Genomic DNA, 21,677 nt, shown 5'->3' on the forward strand with positions numbered 1-21,677 from the left:
GTATGGGGTCGCTGCAAAAGGGTCGGGGACTGGCAGTTGGGCTGCAGGAAATGTCCGGGAGATTAAGCGCTCGCTGCGCTCAAATACCACGAGTGCTGACGGTTGGATGCTTGAGTTCCGAGTTGGTAAGTGTGCGGCTGGGACGGAGGCGTGCGAGGGTGTTATACATGGGGTTACCAACGTGCGTTGTGGCGCGTGCGTAAAACCTGAGAAGTTGCAATTTTCGTCGGTGTGATAGGGAGGGTATATTCGTGTCCGCGAGCAGATCTGGGACCGGGGAGGTGCGAAGTGCACCAGTCACTTTGCGGAGGGCTGCGTTCTGGATGGTCTCTAGGGTTTATTATTTCGTCTAGTTTATTTATTATTTATAATTATTTCGCCTAGACAAGACAATTACAGCTGACTTTGCGGGGGAAACCTGCAGTCCCCACCGTGCACACCACGCGTGGGTATCATTCATGGCTAATTGTATATAATGCAGTGCGTGATCGACACTAGCATGCCCATGCCAAACAGCTAGGTCGTCCGCGTATAAAGAATACTGAAAATGTGAAGAAATATCATCAGTGTTATTGAAAACATTATTGATCGTCACAAGGAAGAGGGTTGAAGATAAGACACTGCGCTGAGGAAGACCGTGATCCTGCGCCGTCGGAGAAGAATAAGTATTTCCGCAGCGCACGGAAAACGTCCTATCAGTTAGGAAGCTTTTAATGAAGGCGGCGAGCCGGCTGCGAACTCCGATTTCATGTAGTTCAATGAGGAGGGCACTTTTAGTTACCCTGTCGAGAACGGCCTTTAAATCCACGAATAGTGCTACCGTACTTGATTTAGTCTGAAATCCGAGCTGAATTGAATCTTTGATGTGGACCAGGCTGTCCGTCGTGGAGCGGCCGGGACGAAAGCCGTTCTGAAAAGGTGGAAGAAGGTGATTTGACTTAAGGAACACCCTGATACGTCCGTTGACCATTCGCTCGAATATTTTAGAAGCACAGGTAGTAAGAGAGATGGGGCGAAAACTCGAAGGGTCAGAGGGAGGCTTAGAAGGCTTAAGTATAGGGATAAGTGTGCTAGAGCGCCACGTGGGAGGGAAGGATCCGTTAGCCGACACATCGTTGAAAGCCGACAGAAGGTTGGCGGGCCCAGACCTAGTGAGATTTCTAAAAAAGGGGTAGGCTAACTGGTCTTGACTGTGAAGTGTTTCCGCACTTACTAACCTCAAAGTCTAATTTATAAGGTGAGAAGAGTACATTGAACGTCTCAGTGTTAGCAGACGTGAAGTTAAGGGCGAGCAGTGTCGCATTGTGTCAGTGATCTGTTGGGAATACTGTTCGGATGATTATACACGGGCGAAGTGTGCAGCAAATTTTGTGGCGACTTGGAATGGGATGCTTTGGTGCTGGTTGCTGACTACAAGGTGCGGGGTTTTATAATGTGGCGTGCGTTTGTTTGTGAAACACCGAATCAGTGACCATATTTTAGATACAGGGTAAAGCGGTTGAACGTATTTGAAAATTGCCCCCAATTTTCCTGTTTTGCGCGTTTAATGACTATATCGGCTCAATGTTTAGCTCTGCGAAACTCCTCTTCATGAGCTATGCAAACGCAATTACGAAAGGCACGCATAGCCCGGCGTCGCAGGGCTACTGAGCGCTGACACTCTTCGTTCCACCAGGGCGCACGTTTGAGCCCTGGTCGACGATAAGTGTGTGGAACGAACTGGTGCGCTGATGCTAAAATATTGTTTAGAAATGTAGGGCGGTCGGAAGTTGTGCCTGGAGGGTGTGCCTCATCTACATAATTTTGGAGAGATACCCAGTCCGCTCTGCGAACATTCCATGGGGGAAGAAAATTAAAGTCTATTTGCCCTGATGGGACCTCTAAATTTATGTGGATTGGGTACTAAAAAGCGGATCCGGTCGAACATTGTGCGTAAAGAGTGGTGCTATGCATGGTGTTATCAGAGCCAGATCTATAACAGTGTGTCACTGTGTCTCCGTGGTGGTGTGCATGCGTAGGTGTCAGCTCGTTGATACATATGAGGTCGTGAGTGTTCATCAGTGTGTGTAAAACTCTCCCCCTTGCTTGTGTCGTGCTACAGCCCCATGCGCGATGATGGGCGTTCAATCCCCGAGAAGGAGGCAGGGCTGGGGAGCTTGTGCGAGTAAGGCGGAGAGATCAGCAGAGGAGACATTTGGTGGAGCTAAGGTGCACAGAAAGAAGAGTAAAATCTAACTGTGCTAATTTTACGTTTATTGCAACTGGATTGAAACGAGTATTGAACTGAACTTGACGATGCTTAAGGTTATCTGAGACAAACAAAGCCGAACCGCGTCGGCGGGGGGCTTCGTTTACGTCATGTGTGTAGAGGCATTAACCGTTGATCTTAAAGCTAAAATTAAAGGAATCCGAGTCGGTAAATAGGGTCTCTTGAACGGCGGCTATCAATGGTTTGTTTTTGATCATATATATTGAATTCTGCCCAATGGCGCATCAGAGATCTCGTATTCCATTGGAGCAAGAATTCACTGAATTGGGGATTCATTTAGGGCAGGGAGGGAGACCATCCAGAGGAGCGGCAGTGAGAGAGCGATCGAGGGGCGCGACGGCGGGAGCGCGTAACGGGTCGGGCTCGGCGTTCAAGCGAGGGACTGGCCCGGGAGGTTGGCGTCGGGGGCGCGGCGGCTGGGGCATCGGATTCTTGGGACGCTGGTACGGGTGAGGTGGACCAACACCGACGTGTTAGGGTGCGAGAGAGGCTCTCTGAGTTTGGTGGGGCGGGTCCCTGGTCAGGGATGCTCGCAGCCGCTGGATTCGTCGTAACTGGGTCGGCTGGCGCGGGCTCGATCGTACGCCGCACCAGACGCGGCTGACCTGCTGGGGAGGGGCGGCGAGCTGGGGGGGGGGGGGGCGTCGTGCTGAGAGGCAACGCTGGCTCGTTACCTCGGGCTCCTCAACGTGGCGCGGGGGAAGGGGGCGCCGCCTCGGAGTTGGTGTTAGAGGGGGAGGACGAGGGTACGTCTACCGCGGCGTGGGCCACTCATGAGGATGGAGCACCCGGACGGGAGTGTAGGCCGCTGCCGCTGCCACTGCTGGCGCTCGCGCAGCGCCTCGCGCTGCATATGCCAAACGGGACAGGCGCGGCGGTCCCAAGCTGCGTGCGGGTCTTTGCATGTGGCGCAGCGCGGGTTTTCCACGTCACACTCCCGCGTGTGATGGGGATCGACGCGGCGGCCGCAGGTCGGGCGCGCAACCCGGCAGGTCCGGTCAGGTGTGGCCGAACCGTTGGCACGTGCGGCACTGCTGGGGAAGAGGGACCCAGGCCTTTACCGGGACCATGAGGTGTCCGCACTGGATGGCACATGGGAGCTTTAGCCCCCTAAATCGCAGGCGGACGAGTGGGTTGGGGACCCAGGCCGGGACGGCGGGAGAGCAGGCACATAACCACGCACACTCACTGCTCGGTCAACTCCTCCAGTATCTTGTCGTCCGACAGCTCGGTGAGCTCCGGGCTGTAAACGACCGCCTGGGTGGTGTGCAGGCGGTCTGCGATGGTGGCTGTGCCCGCCCGCCCCAGAAAACTGCTCAATTTGAGCAGGGCCTCTGCCTGACGCTTCGAAAAAAAACACTAACTAAGAGGGCTCCCGAGCGGAGCGGTTTGGCTCCATCAGTCTCACCGGCATGGTGCTCAAGTTCTCGACGGATGGGGAAAGGGTTTATCGTGCAGAAACTTTTCCCGTCAACGTTTTTGATGAGCAGGGAGCTCGGCCCCTCCGGAGGGGAGGTGGAGGGGGTACGTGGGTGAAATTATTTTGTCTCTTCCACGCCGTATTTGACACTTAAAAATGAGCCTAGGCCAAGGGCGCGTTCGTTCAAGGAAAAATCATTCAACAAATAATTATCTATCCGATAATCATAGGTGGATATTCTCTATTTACACTCGGCCGGTCCGAAAATTGTCCCCAGGTTAGTCTATCATGCACCATCCACGGCCAACGGTCACAGCCATGCATAGTGAACACAGATTCTCCGTCTTGACCATGCTCTCAAAACTCTCCGGGACCTCTACCTGGCTATGAAAAATTATCTGGGATAATTTTCCGACCCAACAGTGCCGAACGTCATTCCAGAAAATTTATCCAACATTCTGGATAATTTTCCAAGATTTTCTGGCGGCCGAACGCACCCCAAGCAATGCCGAGGCCATCTGACAGGCAGTAGGGCAATATCCCTTGGCCAATATCTAACAGGCAGTACAAAGGATTAGCAGGACGCTGGTAGTGGCACAAGGAGCCCGAAGGCCGCTTGTAACGAAGTGTGCTCAAGTTTCTTTTGTAGCGAAAATGAAGATCTCATTTATTCTCAGTGCCGTTATCGTTTTGGCCGTGCGTTGCACGAGTGGGTACAAAATGGTGTTCATGATTCATGGTGTGATGAGTGACAAAGGAAGTCTTGATTTTCTTTCTGAATACATCAAGCAGGTATGTTGTAATTGGTACTTGCATGCCACTTGACCGGTCTTAAACTTAGTGTGCGTCACAGCATTGCTACACTTGAGAATACTTTGTGTTCTGTTACCAGTTAAGTTCTGCTTCAGGATAGGGCTGATTTGTAGAGATGTAGCATAGTGCTGAGAAGCAAAGCCCTATTCAAAATTGTAGCCTGAAGCATTTCATGTGGTTTGATTCCTCTTTTGACTGCCAGTGTTCAAGATTCCTGGTGTTCTGGTCTACAAATGCTTAATCATGCTGGTTAATCATGGAATGTATATTTTCAGGCTCACCCTGGCACTGAAATCCACAACATGAACCTGTTTGCACATTACTACAGTTTGGAGCCAATTTGGAAGCAGGTGAAGGGTTTCAAAGCAGAAATGGAGAAGCTTTTGAATAACCAAACAGAAGAAGTGCATCTGATTGGTAGGTTTTTTTACAAAAAGCTCAAAAATAAATGATTTGAAGTCAGAAATTGTTCATCAGATTTTAAAACTGATGTGATGCTTCATTATTATAGGTTTGGAATAATTTGGTAAATAAAGCAGCCTACATTACATAAACCTGATGTGTTCTTCTGTCTTGGACCAAGTGATCAGCTATTTTGCAGCATCACTATTGATTTTAGTTTATTTTAGTCAAACTTAAAGGATAAATCTGCAATACATTTGCAAACAAGCATTAGGAAAGCCAGAACAGGGCATGTATTTCCTGCCCATCATTTGGTCAGATTTGTTTTCCAGAAGATTGTGTTCACTCATCATGATGAAAACAACCAAGCCCAGGGTATGACACTTGTATTACCACATGAGAGGGGTAGCTCTGTTTCTACACACAAAATGTGACTTTCATGGATTAAACAGAGGTGGTGTCATAACTGGAATGTGTGCTGATTTGATGCATGCTAAAAAGGGTGATAGTAACCTGAGTGCACATGTATTTACTCTGCAGTACTGAACACCACAGGTCAACTCCAGCCAGGAGGGTCATGAGGGGAAATCCCTCTATCTGTTCTTTTTTGTTGGCTGTCTGGAAGCATGCCATTCTAAAGCAGTTGAGGCTAAAAGTGATGTATTTTGTGGTGGTTGCATGTACAAATATTCCTGTTTTAGAGAAGTTTCAAATTTGTATGGCGCCTTTCACCATCAGTCGTCATTTCATGGATGTCTTGTTGATTGATACCAAGCTCAAGGTGAAGTGACTGCTGCTGTAACATGACTGCTGTAAGGGAAGTGCTGCTTTCAAAGAGCTACCATAGACTACCCACTGAAGTCATTGAGCAAATGTAAACATTTTCCAGTGGTGAATTGTTGGTGCAGTTGTGTCAGCACTTGGCTCATCTGTTTTGTCAACATGCTCTGATAGTGGTGCCTCACACCATATGTTAGCACCGCACCGCACCCGCTGTCAGCATCTACTGACCATTGCGCTGCACCGCCATCAGCACATGTTGATCACTGCACCGCACTGCACCGCACCGCCATCACCATGTGTTGACTACCGCACCGCACCACCGTCGCCACATGTTAGCCATTGCGTCGCACTGCCGTCAGCTTTTGTTGACCACCGCACCGCACCGCCGCGGGCATATGTTGGCCATCGCACCGCACCGCCGTGGGCATATGTTGGCCACCGCACCACATCGCAACGCTGTAAGCATATGTTGGCCACTGCACCACACCGCCGTGGTAGTGACGCTGTAAGAAGCTTGCTCTGTGTGAAACGGCTCATGTGTGAAGCCGTCTTGTGTTGGGCTCTGGGGTTACGCTGGCACTCTTAGCTCAGTGAAGTGTTGGTGCAATAGGTATTTGCTGCACCAGATAGGCTTGTGCCTGAACTAGTGCAGGTGGCTATAACATCGGATCATGCTCCGATACATATTCAAAATTAGGTGTAGTATGGCTCATTGCTAACCCACTTTGACAGCTCACTCTCAAGGAGGCCTGATTGCGAGAGGAATCATAGAAAGCTGGGACAACCACAACATCAGCAGCTTCATCTCGCTCAGCTCTCCTCAGGCGGGACAGTTCGGAGGTATGCGTTTGTTTGCATGACGAGCACTGAGAAACTGTGCCTCGCAAAACTTGTGAAAAGAGGTCGCTCTAATTGAATTTGTGTCCTCGTATTTATGTTCAGCTTTACAACTCTTGTTAACTCATTGTTCTTGATATTTATCGGTCTTTAACTTGCCCTCCGAAGTAGCAAGTCAACCAAGAATTCGTCAATTGACAATAATCTGGTGTGCGTGCTGTGCTCAACACCCGCCGGGCACCTGGAATGCTTCCGTCGCTCCTCGAGCGGCACACCGCCGTGCGTACGCACTGTACGCGGGCGCGCCGGCGCTGTCCGCTCCGTCAGAAGAGCAGTCTCAGTGCCGTGACCGTGGGCCTGGCCTGCCGCTGCCGCAGACGGCTTCCTGCACCTGGTGTTCCCGGGCGTGGTGCGCGACGAGGCCTACCGACTCTTCTACAACCGCATCGGGCAGTACACCTCGGTAGGCAACTACTGGAACGATCCTCACGAGCAGGAGGAGTATCGCCAGTACAGCAAGTTCCTGGCGCCCGTTAACAATGAGGTAAGAGCTTGGGCGCCGGCCGGTAGGTAAGCTATCATTCAGGCCAGGCGATTGTTGTTTATACCGTCAAGTTTTAATTTCTCATTGTGTCGCTAGTCGTTGAAAAGGCCCATATCTATGGAATTAATGGTCTGTGGTCATGGTTTGTTAGTAGCTGCAATGAAAAGCATGGTAGCCATGTCGTGGACCACGAATGTATTGTATTCTTCCAACAGCTGGGTTCATAATCGGCCTATGGTTTGGCATGCTGGATACCTTTCAGTAAACTGGACCGTTCTTATACATTGATCAGCGGTAGTGAGGGGCTGTTAGCTCTCATGGTTGTAATTATCTGAACATTTTTGTTTAGAACAGTGTCGTGAAAGGGCACGGAGTTAACGTAAACTCGCCTCTATTCGTGCTATATCTAAACCATGTGTCAGTGTCTGTATCTCCGTGTTTGTTCCAAGTCTACCATAGCATTACCTGCCCATTTATATTGGCTCAAAGACGAACTTGGCAGCCGTACTCTGCTAGCCACGTGGGCGGATGTTTCTTCATAGGAGCCAGATGCTAAATATTGTTGGAACCCCTGCACATTTGAACCATATTTTTGTGAAATCGACCAGCATCAGATCAATATCAGATCAGTATCAGATCATCACAGCCTGTGGCAGTGTGGCTGACGGAGCCCGCTGCCGAGCGCTGACGATGTCCGTCCGTCAGGCGTTCACCGACGACTCGAAGCGGTTCAGACGGAACCTGTGCCGCCTGAAGCGTCTGGTGCTTATCGGTGGGCCCGACGACGGTGTCATCACTCCCTGGCAGAGCAGGTGAGGAATGGTGTCATCACTCCCTGGCAGAGCAGGTGAGGAACGGTGCCGTTACTCCCTGGCAGAGCAGGTGAGGAATGGTGTCATCACTCCCTGGTAGAGCAGGTGAGGAACGGTGTCATCACTCCCTGGCAGAGCAGGTGAGGAATGGTGTCATCACTCCCTGGCAGAGCAGGTGAGGAATGGTGTCATCATTCCCTGATGGAACAGGTGAGAAAGGGTGTCATCACTCCCTGACAGCATGTGAGGAACAATGGCATCACTCCTTGACAGAACAGGTGAGGAACAGTGTCATTGCTCTCTGACAGCATATGAGGAACAGTGTCATCACTCCCTGGTAGAGCAGGCGAGGAATGGCGTCATCATCCCCTGACAGCAGGTGAGGAGTGGTGACTTCTTGCCCTGGATGTAAGCCAAGGTAATATCAGGAGATGAGCCTGCAGTGCATCACAGGAAACCTTTTGCTTTGCTTTGGGTTTTTGTCCCCAAGTTTATGCATCCTTTGTAAAATGCACTGCTGTTAATCAAACACTTAATTGAATCTCGTTGTGCAAACATGTACTTAACTTCTGGTGAGATGGTATATGTGCTATTAGACCATTGGTGTCCCATTATATCGCATACATGTGTTGATCAATTTCCCAAACCCCCATATATGTTTGAACGTGTTGGGCCTCGACTCATAGTGCGCGCCAACTTTACAACAAATTTCCGCGCCCTGTGATGTCCAGGCACATGCTATCTGGTAGCCAAGCGTGCATATCCGGTAGTCAAGCGTGTGCTGCTGGTCGTCGACTACTGTGTCTGTATATCTGGTAGCCAAGCGTATGCCGCTCGTCGTCGGCTACTGTGTCTGTATATATTGTGGCCAAGCGTGTGCTGCTCGCCGTCAGCTACTGTGTCTGCATATCTTGTGGCCAAGTGTGCGGCGCTCGCCGTCAGCTACTGTGTCTGTATATCTGGTAGCCAAGCGTATGCCGCTCGTCGTCGGCTACTGTGTCTGTATATATTGTGGCCAAGCGTGTGCTGCTCGCCGTCAGCTACTGTGTCTGTATATCTTGTGGCCAAGTGTGCGGCGCTCGCCGTCAGCTACTGTGTCTGTATATCTGGTAGCCAAGCGTATGCCGCTCGTCGTCGGCTACTGTGTCTGTATATCTTGTGGCCAAGTGTGTGCTGCTCGCCGTCAGCTACCTTGTCTGTATATCTTGTGGCCAAGTGTGTGGTGCTCGCTGTCGGCTGCTGTGTGGTACTGATCGGCGACGGTCCACCCCCAGCCAGTTCGGCTTCTACACGGCCAACATGACGGTGCTGAACGTGCGCCAGCGCGAGGGGTACCGGAAGGACCGGAACGGCCTCCGTACGCTGGACAAGCGGGACGCGCTGATCCTGCACACCTTCGACGGCGTCCAGCACCTCACCTGGCACCATAACATCACCGTCATCCGCCAGGCCGTGCTGCCGTACCTGGACTGAGGCGCTGATAGCGCTCCTCCAACCGCAGAGGCCGACGGGCCAGAGTTTGCAAGCCCGGCGGGCCGTGCTCACGCTGTGGAGCGGGCCGACGAACGATCTGTCTACCTGTGGGGATATTGGGGAGTCCATAAGCCTGAAAGGGATTCATGGCTAGAACGCCTTATTGATGGTGCAGAAACCATATCTTAGTCGTGGACACGGGTCAGACATTAAAAGGGTGTTCTTAAAAAAGCGTGTGCAAGATTTTGACGCGGTATGGTTACAATGTTACCTAGTCTAGGTGCGTATCTAGTCATGTTAGAGGCATTTTGTGGTGCAACTTATAATGGGCATCAATAGCATCATAAGTTTTACATACAGGAAGGTGGCCCAGAACTGTTCTGGAGGACTACACTGCATTAGGTTGGTTGCGCGCAATAGTCCAGTGCCCACACCAAGCCGCGTACAGCCCGACACTCCCTGCGAGAGACGTGCCGCCCGCAGGACGTGTTACGGCCTCGGTGATGACCTCTCCGTATGTGTGTAAGCTCCATTTCCGTCTTTCACCGGCAGATGTCACCATGCTCGAGGACAAGGCGTCAGGTGTGGTTTGCGTCGTTTCCGGCCGAACACTGGCAGCGCGCGCGAGCATTATCTGGTGTTAGCCAGTGTGATAGTGTGTGTGCCCGTCGTGCTCAGATATTCGTGAGCTGAAAATACTCAGCGGGTTGATACCGGATATATAGTGTATGGTTTAAGCATAGCCGGACATGTAGTGTATGGTATAAGTATGAAGGTCGCATTGTTCATGCTAGTATGTGCAATCTTGAGAATGTTATCTGATCTGAAATGCACGGTGTGAACCAGTTACCTCAAATATAGACGAAAACACTCAGGAAGGCCCCTGAAAAATGTTTGGTTTTGAATCGCCAGAGACAAACAGCCCTATCTAAAAGCAGGTTTGAGATCTTAACATGCTGGCTAACAACTGGTTTGGACATGGCACCGGTGTGCGATGTGCAACGTTGGCATCCGCTCCATCGAACTAGCTATTTCCTACAGCCTCGGCTGAAGTGGTTTCGCGCTGCGTGCATAACCACGTAAAGGGGGAGGGGTGCTCGAAGTTTATACGGGGTCATGCGGACTGCCGCAGGTTCTGCGCCTGCCAATATTGGACATCGTGAAATACGTGTTATTTTTGCTACGAAAAGATGCCTTTCAGGTAGTAAACCACCTCGGCCAAGATAGCATTATTTCTTTTCACCTGTCGCTTCACCATGGGCTATGGGCGTGCCACATGGGACCAGCGGTTCTCGGCCCGTGCTAGTGGTACGGCGATAATCCAGCTCTAACCTTCTATACCGGCTGGCCGGACCAACCAGCACAGGCCTCTGCCGAGCATCGACCGGCGAGTATCGAGTCTTCTCGGCCGTGACTTTGTAGTGGCGTGGAGGATTCTGTCAGAAATACTGGGAACCGAGGAACCTCCGCGTCGGGAAACACAGAAACCAACACCTTGCCAACTGCGGAGCCATCTGCACGCCAGCGCCGACACCAGTCAACAGATCGGCCGCTGCCGGCAGCACGATCTTCAGGAGGAGTACTGGGCATACCAACGAGCTGGAAGATGAGTGCTGGGCCCTGGAAGCGCTTGTGGAACAGATCATGCTTAGTGATGCAGATGCGGTCCAGGGGCCGCATGAGCTCCGCGTTGGAGACCTATTTCCAACGATCTTCCTCGTAGACTTGGGCACGAAGAGATTCATGTGTTTCACCTGGTTGCTGTCTTGAACATGACTACACGTCTGAAGCGCTGAGCGGCGGACTGCCGACAGTTCAACGAAGACCACCGGACCAAAGTTACGTTAAGCAAGTGCGCATCATCGAACTACGAGCATACACGGCATGAGTCTATGGATTGCGGTTGCTGGTCCCGGCGAGATTGCCTGGAAGACAACCGATGGTGTAGTCCCCCACCCCGATGGTCTCCCCCAGCGGTCAGCGGCCAGCGACCTGTGGCGGTGGAAGTGACGACCAGTTTCTTGACAACCGGGCAGCGCCTGGAGGATGACACTAGTCTTAGTGGACCAGCATTATAGGACCTCCAGATTCCGGTGAGGGGTTTAAATGCCACTGAGTAAACTAGGTAGCACAGTATCAGCAGCTAATGGAGGGCTAAAAAGTAACTTTGCATCCCGGTCTGTAATGTTCATGGTGTGGCTCTTGGCGTGTGGCCACAACCTGTAGTGCTGTCAAGGCTATCAAGATGAAAAGGTTTCAATGAAAAAGCAGCTGTGGTGTGGCGCATGCATCAAATTGTCATGTTGGTAGCACTCGCTTTTAAAGGCCTCTTATCGTTAAAAACTCCTTGTTTTTACCGGTCTATTGATGTCAAATGAAGTTCACTGAGTTTTGTATTCGTCACAAGATCTTGCTGCTTCGGCCCTGAAGGACGCCGGCGCGCTTCTCAGGGCATTGGATGATGCCCTCGACGCCGGCGCTCCTCAGGACCCTCCTTGCGACGAACTTGGCGTGCAACAGGAGGCACTAATCTTCGTCGCCGGCTATGTCGCTGCCAAATGTCGCCACCTGGACCCATCGCTCGGCCGACTAACGGGCCAGCAGCCGGCGCATTGGGAGGGACCACTAGACATTGCGGACTCTGTGTGGCTTCGTGCCCTGAACCGCGACGGCCTCACCGCACCCTCCAGTGCATGGTCAGATGTGGTGAAGGCCTTTGAAGTGATTTTCTCCATTCAGCTGGGTCGTGATGGTGTTGAGGACCGTGATCCAGGCGTACTGCGCCGACTGACGGACGTGGCGGCGGTGAAGGCGCCGCACGTCGACAGGCGCATCCTTCGGAAGTTGGCCAGCACGCGGCTGCACATCCGGCTGCGCTGGCTTAGCCGCCAGGACAGGGACGCGGCGCAGAGACATCGTGACGAGCAGCTGCGCCAGCATGCTGCGAGTCGCTAATAATGTTAAGAAGTGTTCGCGCTGCTGCTTCGAATAGGAGCACCGATTAGGCTTTTTGGTTAGTGCCTATGTTTGTGGCGTTTAGAGTAAGAACACCGCCCCAAGAGCTGATGCCTGCTAGCGTGTACTTGTATACTGGTATATACTATGGTACTGTGATACTTGTGCGCGAGTGTTTGTTTAATGCGAGTGTTTGAGTGTATGGTAGCCCTTGGTTCTTGTTTAGAATGAGGTTGCTGAAAACTGTCTTCCAGTTGGTGGTCTAGTCTTTCATTGCGTGTTGCTGAGAAGGGCTCTGGGTCCTCGCAACAAATTGTTATGATTACTCTTGAATGCCCTTGCCATAGTTAAGATATGAAATGTGTGGCCGAGTGCTCTGTATGCCACTTTGTGTACGGTGTACGGCCTCTTGTTTGTCACCACAATAATACACTTTTGCATTGCACTCAGTGTGTTGCAAATTACAATTTTTCATTTTAAAAATGTTCGAAAATCTTCATTTCAAACTGGAAATAACCGGAAAAGTAGCTATTTATGACGCAAGTTAAGGGTTTATATCATAATTCTGTCCTGTGAACTGCAGGATTTCTGAGGTGAAAATTTTGGATTGACTGGCAATTTTTTTCTTATTCAGCATTAGAATGATCCGATATGAGGTTTAAGGCGATTTCATGAAAAGCGTAGGTGTTGCTTATTTTAGGCTATGTGTTGACCATGTGTGTTTTCACATTGACCTTGCACCCACATCTTGGCTGTACTTACCCAAAAAGTTGTAAGTTTTAATAGATATTTCTTATGCGTTTTAGGCAAAATGGACGTAAATAGCGACATCCTAAAGCGACATCCGTGAACTCTTGGCTCCTGTATGTTGTATACAAATCATACAATTACTTCCGAGAAAACTTGGTGGTTCGAATTTCGCCTCCTGGCGTTACAGGGAAAAGGCGCTCGGTTTCGACGCCAATCGATCGTGGAAAAATACGCTTTTGGGCCAATATTATGACTTGGTGCAAGAACAAGAACAGATATATATATATATATATATATATATATATATATATATATATATATATCCAGGCTTACGGTCTTACACTAGCTCATCAAACTTTTTAAACTACATTTTGCGTGTATCGCCTATGCATCGCAATGGTTCGATTCCACTTGTGACGTCATCAGTCGAAACAGCGGAATTTGGCCGGACGGTTATAACTTCTGTTCAACGGCCTTGGCCTCCCCTGGTCTCACACCCACCCAGATGGTGTTGTCTCCGACCCAGATGGCGTGGTCTCCGACCCGGTGGTCTCTACCCCAGCCTCCCATCCACCTAGATGGTGCGATCTCTCACCCAGATGGTCTCTCCCCTAGTTTCCCATCCTCGCAGATGGTGCGGTCTCTCACCCAGATGGTCTCTTAGATGGTGCGGTCTCTCTCAGCGCAGCGTCAGCGGCAGGGAGATTCAACGCGGTATGTCACCGATGTCACTGGAAATTGTCAACCCCGAATTAACTGAGGCGTGGTAATGCACTTAGCACATGATCAACTCCCTCTAACTTTTGAGTCACCATCCATTTTCAGAGGCGTTTTCAAAGCGGTTGACATTGATATACAGGCGCTGTAGCTCCAATAAAAGTACAGGAAGTATTACCAAAGCTTGCATTTTCGAGACCGCGGGTTCGTTCAAAGGAACTGTAACTATAGAATATACCCAAGTCAGTTTGCAAAAAAGTGGCCTAGTGAGTTGGGTCAAAAATCATCGCCTCATTTTCGCATCGCATCCGTTCGTAACTGTTTGTTGTGGGAACAACGCCTTCCGTATGTTGTTTTTCCAAAAAAGATGCCTGTGTGGCCTTCACGTAGCATAAGACATAGCCCTTTTCATCGTTTTTTGGGGGGATTCGTACGTTACCAAAGTGGGACACTTTTGCACCAACTAGCATGCGAATCTAATAACGTAATAAAACGTTACATCCCAGCGCCATGTGAAAAGTATGCAGGTAAATTAAAGGGTCTGTTGCACATTCATTTGGGAGCTTTGAACTGATATAGCCACTTGAAGACCATTCCCTGCATGTCGATAATTACTAAGAATCAAAATAACATGGCCAGTGAAATATTCGTGTCTGGGACGTCAGCATGAATAGTTACATCGGCGGACAGCAGCTGGTGAACAACCAGTCAGCCAACTGCTGTCCGCTGGCTTCACGCCTCGATCACGATTTGGCTATTTGTTTCTCGGTTGTCTTTTGGATAAGAGCCCATTCGGCCAGTCATGGTCATTTCAGGGCTATGGGATGTAAAAGAATGTATGGCGGTGGGGCAGGGCTTCATGCACCTGGAGACCTGTTGTGTTCGGCTTCTAACTGCTGCCGTTTTCCCGGCACATACCAGACAGTTTGATGAATCGCGCCTCTGTGGCCCGGTCCGACGAGCCAGGCCAGGTGGAAACTTGGCAGAATAGGCACCGAAGCAGCCATGGTCCGACCCGCAAGGGCCGCGGGCAATTTTGCTTCCACGTGCGGCTAGCCAGTGCGGCGGGGGGCAGTTCTCACTAGATCAGGGTGTGAAACAGGTCGTGATAGGAGTGGGATAAGGTGGGGCCTGCGTGGATGATGGCTCAGACATAACAGGACCCATCCGCCGGGGCTTTGACCACATATGACCTCTCTGTGAGGCGTGCACCCGGCGTTCGGACGGGCCTCCAGCAGAGTACGGTTCGCTCCAGTCGTATCTGACACCTGCAGCCCGCCCCTGACAAGCAAGGCGTTGCGATTATGCAGGATAAAATGAGAAGGAGGATGAAAGGGTGGATGCACGATCACATCTCATCTAATTTGCTTAAGGCGTATCATCACGTTAGGACCATTCCACACGCGGAAAAGGTTATTCCAAAAACACTGCAGTTGCGTAAGTGCTTAAAATTGCAAGAATGAGACGTTCGTTACGGATCTTTACATTACCTGGAGCAGATCGGTACGTTTGAGGAAGCTGAAAAGTACGCGGAGCAAATCTGGATGGTCATCTCCAAGGATGACTTTAAAGACAGTTCGATGTTGTGCCAACCACTGGCCCTGAAAGCGTGGCGTTGTTCCTGAAATTTGGTGCATTCAATAATATGTTAATCCGAACGTGGACGGCTGCACAGCGACTTTTGGTGAGTGTAGTTTGCTCGATCCTCAGATGAGCCAACATCTCCTGCAAACAGTTCTTACCATGTGGCGATGGCCAAGGCGTAATGTCGGGTTTCATGCCGTGAAGTTGTGTCCTGGTGGTGTCTGTCCGTTGCTGTAGCCACCGTAGCCAATACTTCATAGATGCGTGATCTGTGCGATCATCGCCGATGTCTGTGATGAGTGGCTGGCAGAGCTTCTTGGGCCAGGTTTATGCATTCCCCGTGATGCCCCTGTGGCTTGGGCTCAAAATTTGTGGTTCCATGTCATGTGCGTGTGATAATGACAGACTGACGATGACAAAGGGGTGGCTGTACAGCTGCCATGGAATTTGAGCAGATCACAGTCGTCCTCGTGAAATGATTATGTCGTTGAATGTGTTGTAACGCAAGACAAACAGCAAATAGCTAAGCTAGACAAAGAGGGGTGCAACCCGGTATCACATGTTTTATAGTAATGCTCATCACGAATAACCGAACATCTGGTGTGGTCGTTAGACGTGAAAGCATTAGTGTAATAAACAAAACAGCTGTTTGGATTATTTCTTAAGATGAGTAAACGTCTGTGGAACATAAACTGTTGTTACGAGACGCTTGTGATCTTCTAACAGAAAACTCCGTGGGGTTAACTGCCGTAGTGGCGGGTGACAACTGCCATAGTGGCGGGTGACAGCTGCCATAGTGGCGGGTGACATAGGAGGACGTGGCAGAACATAATAAAAAGTATCACAATGGATCTGAAGCGCGCGATACTGGACGAAGCTTAACCGGCGTTCCAACGGCCCCAAGTGGTTGTGATGAATGTGTGACAAGATTGTGTAAATCTAAATGCTGGGCGATTGGGGTTTTGTTGCACTTTTGCTACATATCGCAAGGCGTGTTCCATGCGTGGTGGAGCTGGGGGTATAACGTGGGCCTCTATCTCAAGTGCTGATATTGGACAAGCGTGTAGTACTCCAAACGAAAACCGCAAGAACACGTTTTAAACAGCAATTGGAAGCCGTAGAGGGCACTCAAATCTTCCCGCATACACCACGGAGCCATATTTAGTGATTGGAAGAACTAAGGATTTATGCCAAAGTAAAGCGTGTCGGTTGGCACCATACTGTGTTTCAAAAGGAATTAAGTCTTTTTAGACATTGGGAACGAACACGCTCTTTGTGTGTAGCGGCCGGAGGGACCAGAGTGCCAACCGTTCGTAGCTGGGGGGCTAAGACGCCGGACGTCCTAACCCGCACGCGGGCCGCACGTGGCCGAGGGGCTAGAACGCCGGCCAGCCAGGGACGGAAGGGTGCGGCCGGCTGCGCGTCCGAACGCCCGACCAGGGGTGGCTCGAGGGAACGCATCTGTTGGGTCTATGTGCTCGATCCAGTCGAAGCAGAGTTGATTGTAGCTAGAATTTTTGAGGAGGCAGCTGAGGAACAGGATCTGTCTGAATAACACACATTCCGCGGCTGGGACATCTTCGCCTGGACGTTGCACCATGCCTGATGGCCCGACAGTCCCGTTTTTTTAGAGCCTTCCACGTCAAATGTCATTTTCCTTTTGGCAAACTGAGTAATGCGCCGTATTCGCGCTATGGTCAGGGCTTCCACAGCTGAGGCATTTCTCAGGACGAGTTGCAGACAGATCTCCCATGGGGCTTATTGCCGCACTTGAGACATCTGGCACTTGGCAGTGTTAACTGCCGCGGCCATACCGTTAGCAGTTGAAGCATCGGAGTGGGTTGATCATGGAAATATGACCTCGTAGCGGGAATGACAAGCAAGCTAGTGTCTCATCTCTGCCCGGCCACCATTGTAGTCGGGCAACGGACATGGCACACGCGCTCAGGTGTCGGGCACGTCAGGATCTTACCCTCACTCATGCGGCGGAGCTCAGCGGCGAGAAAACTTTGGTGGTGTTCCTGGCATAATACAAAGAGGTGGCTACTGGTTTGCCGTAGAATTTATTGATCTGAAGCGGTGCTGTGGTCTGTGCTCGCGACTTGGTGTACTGATCAGCGAGCCGTCAGCCGGGGTCTCCATTAGAGGTCAGGTTTGCTGCGGATCGCCTGAAGTCGCTTTAGAGACCAGAAAAGGTTGATGCTGCGAAACGACAAATCATAATCTCTGGTTTGCACCACCTGAAGGGAGCCCGGCGGACCCAGGTTCCGTCCAGAGGTCTACCCTAGAGGTCTACCCTAGAGGTCTACCCAGAGGTCTACCCTAGAGGTCTACCCTAGAGGTCTACCCTAGAGGTCTACCCAGAGGTCTACCCAGAGGTCTACCCAGAGGTCTACCCAGAGGTCTACCTAGGCGCGGCGGTTTCAGAGGACAAGCGCGAGCTACCAGCGTGTCGCGACAAACTCCCAGCAGAGGCGGGACCGGAAGTCTTGGACGAGCGTGGGTCAGAAGGGTTACGGCTGTGGACTCAGTGCTTTCAGATCTGGCGGCGATCGCGGTGCGGACAGGTGGGGTCAGCACGTGCGGACGTACAGAGGTCAGCGGTGGGGTAGTGCAATACGACGTGCGAGAGGCATCAGCCAGGTGGTCAGCAACATTAGAGGAGCAAGTCGGGTTCGATTCCGAATCCGTGCATCAGTTATCCTTCCGTTTAATACGCTCCCCACCTATTGCAGCCAAGTGTGAATTCAAGAGTATGAAAAATGAAAAATGCGACTTAGCAAACGAAGACCACAACCAATGAGAGGGAGAAACAACGCAGAACTCCTTGATAGGAGGCTACAACAGGGTCAACCTTTATGATGATGATGATTTGGGCTTTGGGGCGCACCGACTACGTTGGTCGTATGGCGCCCAGGGTTCAACCTTTACACGCAAGAACTGTCATGAGGGTTGTCGATCGCGAACCGCATGGTCTGACACAAAGCACAGGCATTTGGAAATTAAAACAAGTTATGGCCGACATGAAGCTGGGAAGCGTATAACGTCAGAGAAGCGTCGTAACCAAAAATACAAATGCGAGTAAAAGCCGTGGTATCACAGAGAAAATTATGACGAACGTCACGAAAAGAGACCAAGACACACGCACATACCACTAATAAGATGAGCTTACACGTACAGACGACAAAGCCACTTTGCGGCACTTGAAGTACTACAAGTGGGTCTACCGTCCGCTAGTCACAATAATGACGCGGCCAATCTGACAGTGAATCTGACATCACAAAATGTTTTATGACGTCATCAGACAGCATTGATGAAAATATTAACCAGATAATGAGATTTTATACTTAAGAGCAGTGTTTTGCACTTCAAGCATACCAATAGCTACAAGCAGGCTTCATCATATTTGATCCATCACATATTGTAAATCATTGATTTAATGAAATCATATTTGATATTTGGCCCAATATTTCCAAATGTGAAACATTCCCTTTCACCCAACAAGCCGAGATAAAGGCTAACATACTACCTTTACATGCATTGACAGACAGTAGTTAAATAGTACCCACACAGAGCACACTCAGTTTCGCCCAAGGCCTGTGGATGTCCGATACACACTTACGGTAGTGGGTGATAATTTCATTCCTTCTCCTTTAAGCGGTCCATGGTTTTTCCAAGCTATCCGAACGACTCACCTATCATCGCTGCCTCGCGGGACACCTGATACATGGTCATTAGTCAGCTGCCGTGCTTCATTCAGAAGCAAACAGGTGGTATTTTGGGTACCTGGAATCGTCTTGCCTGCAGCGAATCACGCAGTGAGATTGTTGGCCGTGGCTGCGACCTCTGATTCTTCGATGGTAAAGAACCGTATGCTGGTGGACATTTCCTTGCGCAAAATTCGTGCATGTTCTTGGCTCGTGAAGTGTGACCAGGCCTGTGCTCGATTCCTTTTTTCGACTCACCATTGGTTTATGACTTGAGTTGAATGGTTCAGATCTGCTTCACGTAATGATTTTGTATTTATGAATGGATTATTTGTAGAGTGACATCTTAGTCCAGTGAATCAGTTCTGATTCTAGTAATCATCTCAGTGTGTGAATCGATTTAGCATGATTTAGCCCGCATCGGATGTGCTGTTTGTAATGTGCTTCGATTGATGGCTTCTTCACGGTTAATGCTCAATAATTTGGGGAAACTGTACGGTGATTGGAGGTTACCAACAAATTCTAAGTTAACGTATTCTGCACCTCGGCATAAAGCCGCACAGGTTTGAACATTTTAACAGTGCCTGAGTCAAGCACACCTGCTGGCTGTCGATTTTCTTATGCCATGGTTCACTGAGTCATTCCTTAAGTGGTAGCATATAAATAGGGCCCCTAATCAATAAATAATAACTCGATAACTCACTTACTCCAAAGTAAAACACAACACTCGAGTTGTCTCACATACCGTAGTTAAGTTAAAACATTCTGAACTAGTGCAAGGAATCACACTTAAGCACGAAACAAACAGCTAATGCTCGCTCCACCTTGCCTTGATCTTGTTACCCGGTAATTGGATGGCAACTGGTAAATAACACCACCATTCTCCTCTGCGCCATACTGTCAGCAAGGGCAAACATTTCAAGAAGTATAGGAAATGGGATTCGTGACCGGACATGTTTCCAAATTTTACGAGAACGGCAGGACAAGGTCTGAAAAGGTGACAACACGGAAACATGCGACAGGAATAGGCGACCCTCACCACCACTCCTTGAGTCCTTGAGGCCTTGACAACTGACCACTGCACAAGTTAATCTTAACTGCCGCACGAGCCGAAGGAGCGAGTGCAGTGAAGCTAAAGATTTGCATCATGAAAGGTGAAGTCATGTGAGCCCCCTTCGTAATGTCTTTGGTCAGTTCCCTATCCTTCGTCATGTATTCTAAATTCATCAAATTGTACTGTAATCAACTGATGTCATGCCACTACGTTATACGCCATAACATGATTTCTCATGTGCATTTTTATATTCCAAGACTAGCAAGAAAGACCCGGGCGCAAATAACCGAAACAGCTGACGCGCCCATACAACGCAACGACTTTATTGACACAAAATACTGCATAGCAAAATGTTTTCTAACGTTCTCGGAGAAGTCAAATATGCCGCGGCGTAGGTATCAATAAGTACAGGAATACTAGGCGATTCATGCGATGGTGCCTTGCATTCGGGTTTTACTAGACATGAGACGGTAGTACGATAGTGTCTGCGTCTATGTGGCTGTGAAACTGCGCCCACTCAAGTGTTACTGGTAATGGCCATGGGGCGATGCGAGAAAGCTGTAATGACGTGAACCTGACTTGATAGGTGAAGGTAGTGGTAGTACATTGTCAGACCTCAGGTGGGGTGTTGAGTACTTAAGTACGGTAGGATAATTCTGGCAAGACAGCCCTTGGTAATCAGGCACCATTCACTACCAGAGTGCCGGCTGAGTTTAATAAGAAATGTTTATCCCTAGCAGCCAAGTTCATAGAAGGTGCTAATTTGTGCTCAATACAAGAGAAACCTTAGGGTTCTTTTTCAACATTTTGAGTGAAAACGTCTAATACTAAATTAATGACCTTTAGACTTCGCCCTTTATGGATACTCCCAGAAAAAATTGGCATGCATAATAAAACGATGGGCTAGAATCGTTTTTAAGCTAGGGTGGAGAGTGAAAAACTTCACCGCAAACAGACCATAACGGAGCGAAAATTAAATTCACAAAAGCTGATACTTATGAGTCAGAGAGAGATTTACCGACCAACGAAGACATGCATCTTAATTTGACACAGAAGTAATGCCATACACATGACAACGAAATGTTTTGTTGTGTTCTATCTCATCTTATCTCATTGCACTGCCACATAATACATTAAATGATAGTAGCCTTGTAATAGTGTGACGATTGGCATGTAGCTTATGTTATTCCTGCGTTAAAAGTAAGTGCATGTCAACAGTGCAGTCATTTGCCAGACAGCAAACCATGGCAACAATGGCTTAATTGCTGTTGGGGCGGAATCAGGGACCACTTCTGCCAAATCTGAACAAACAATCCATGGTATGACGCAAAATGTTGAACTTAAATATTTTGGGGTATCACAATTTGCCTGATCAATGAAGTTGGCAGGATATATAGCAGACATGACTAAATCTGGTCATAAATAATTTTTAGAAGGTCGGTCATGTTCGCGACTAGTAATTTTCCCTTGAGGGCTGCTGTCTTTTTAAAGGCTGTGCGTATACACCCTCCAAAACGTAGGGCGGTTACGCACCGGGCTTATACACCCTCCAAAAAC

General features: G+C 49.7%; 2 protein-coding genes across 2 annotated transcripts in view; both read left to right on the forward strand.

Annotated features, from left to right (window-relative positions):
* The first annotated feature begins 4,207 nt into the window (after positions 1–4,207).
* Positions 4,208–10,262, forward strand: LOC119103579 (lysosomal thioesterase PPT2 homolog). Its single transcript, XM_037227165.1, has 6 exons — positions 4,208–4,481; positions 4,778–4,919; positions 6,420–6,527; positions 6,902–7,068; positions 7,774–7,880; positions 9,155–10,262. Exons 1-6 carry the CDS (start codon positions 4,344–4,346, stop codon positions 9,351–9,353), a joined length of 861 nt encoding a protein of 286 aa, XP_037083060.1. The 5' UTR covers positions 4,208–4,343; the 3' UTR covers positions 9,354–10,262.
* LOC119103581 (lysosomal thioesterase PPT2-A) overlaps positions 4,786–21,677 on the forward strand; it is a gene marked incomplete in the record, with an annotated part of 27,971 nt that continues 11,079 nt past the window's right edge. Inside the window, 1 exon segment of the mRNA XM_037227166.1 lies at positions 4,786–4,794.

This window comes from Pollicipes pollicipes, unplaced genomic scaffold (assembly GCF_011947565.3).
Source record: "Pollicipes pollicipes isolate AB1234 unplaced genomic scaffold, Ppol_2.1 Scaffold_5724;HRSCAF=6776_pilon_pilon_pilon, whole genome shotgun sequence".
Classification (NCBI taxonomy): domain Eukaryota; kingdom Metazoa; phylum Arthropoda; class Thecostraca; order Pollicipedomorpha; family Pollicipedidae; genus Pollicipes; species Pollicipes pollicipes.

Coding starts and splice junctions, on each gene's coding strand:
- LOC119103579 (XM_037227165.1), top strand. CDS start 4,344: ATGAAGATCTCATTTATTCTCAGTGCCGTTATCGTTTTGGCCGTGCGT. Junction 4,482..4,777: donor TTTCTGAATACATCAAGCAG/GTATGTTGTAAT, acceptor GTATATTTTCAG/GCTCACCCTGGCACTGAAAT. Junction 6,528..6,901: donor TCAGGCGGGACAGTTCGGAG/GTATGCGTTTGT, acceptor CCGCTGCCGCAG/ACGGCTTCCTGCACCTGGTG.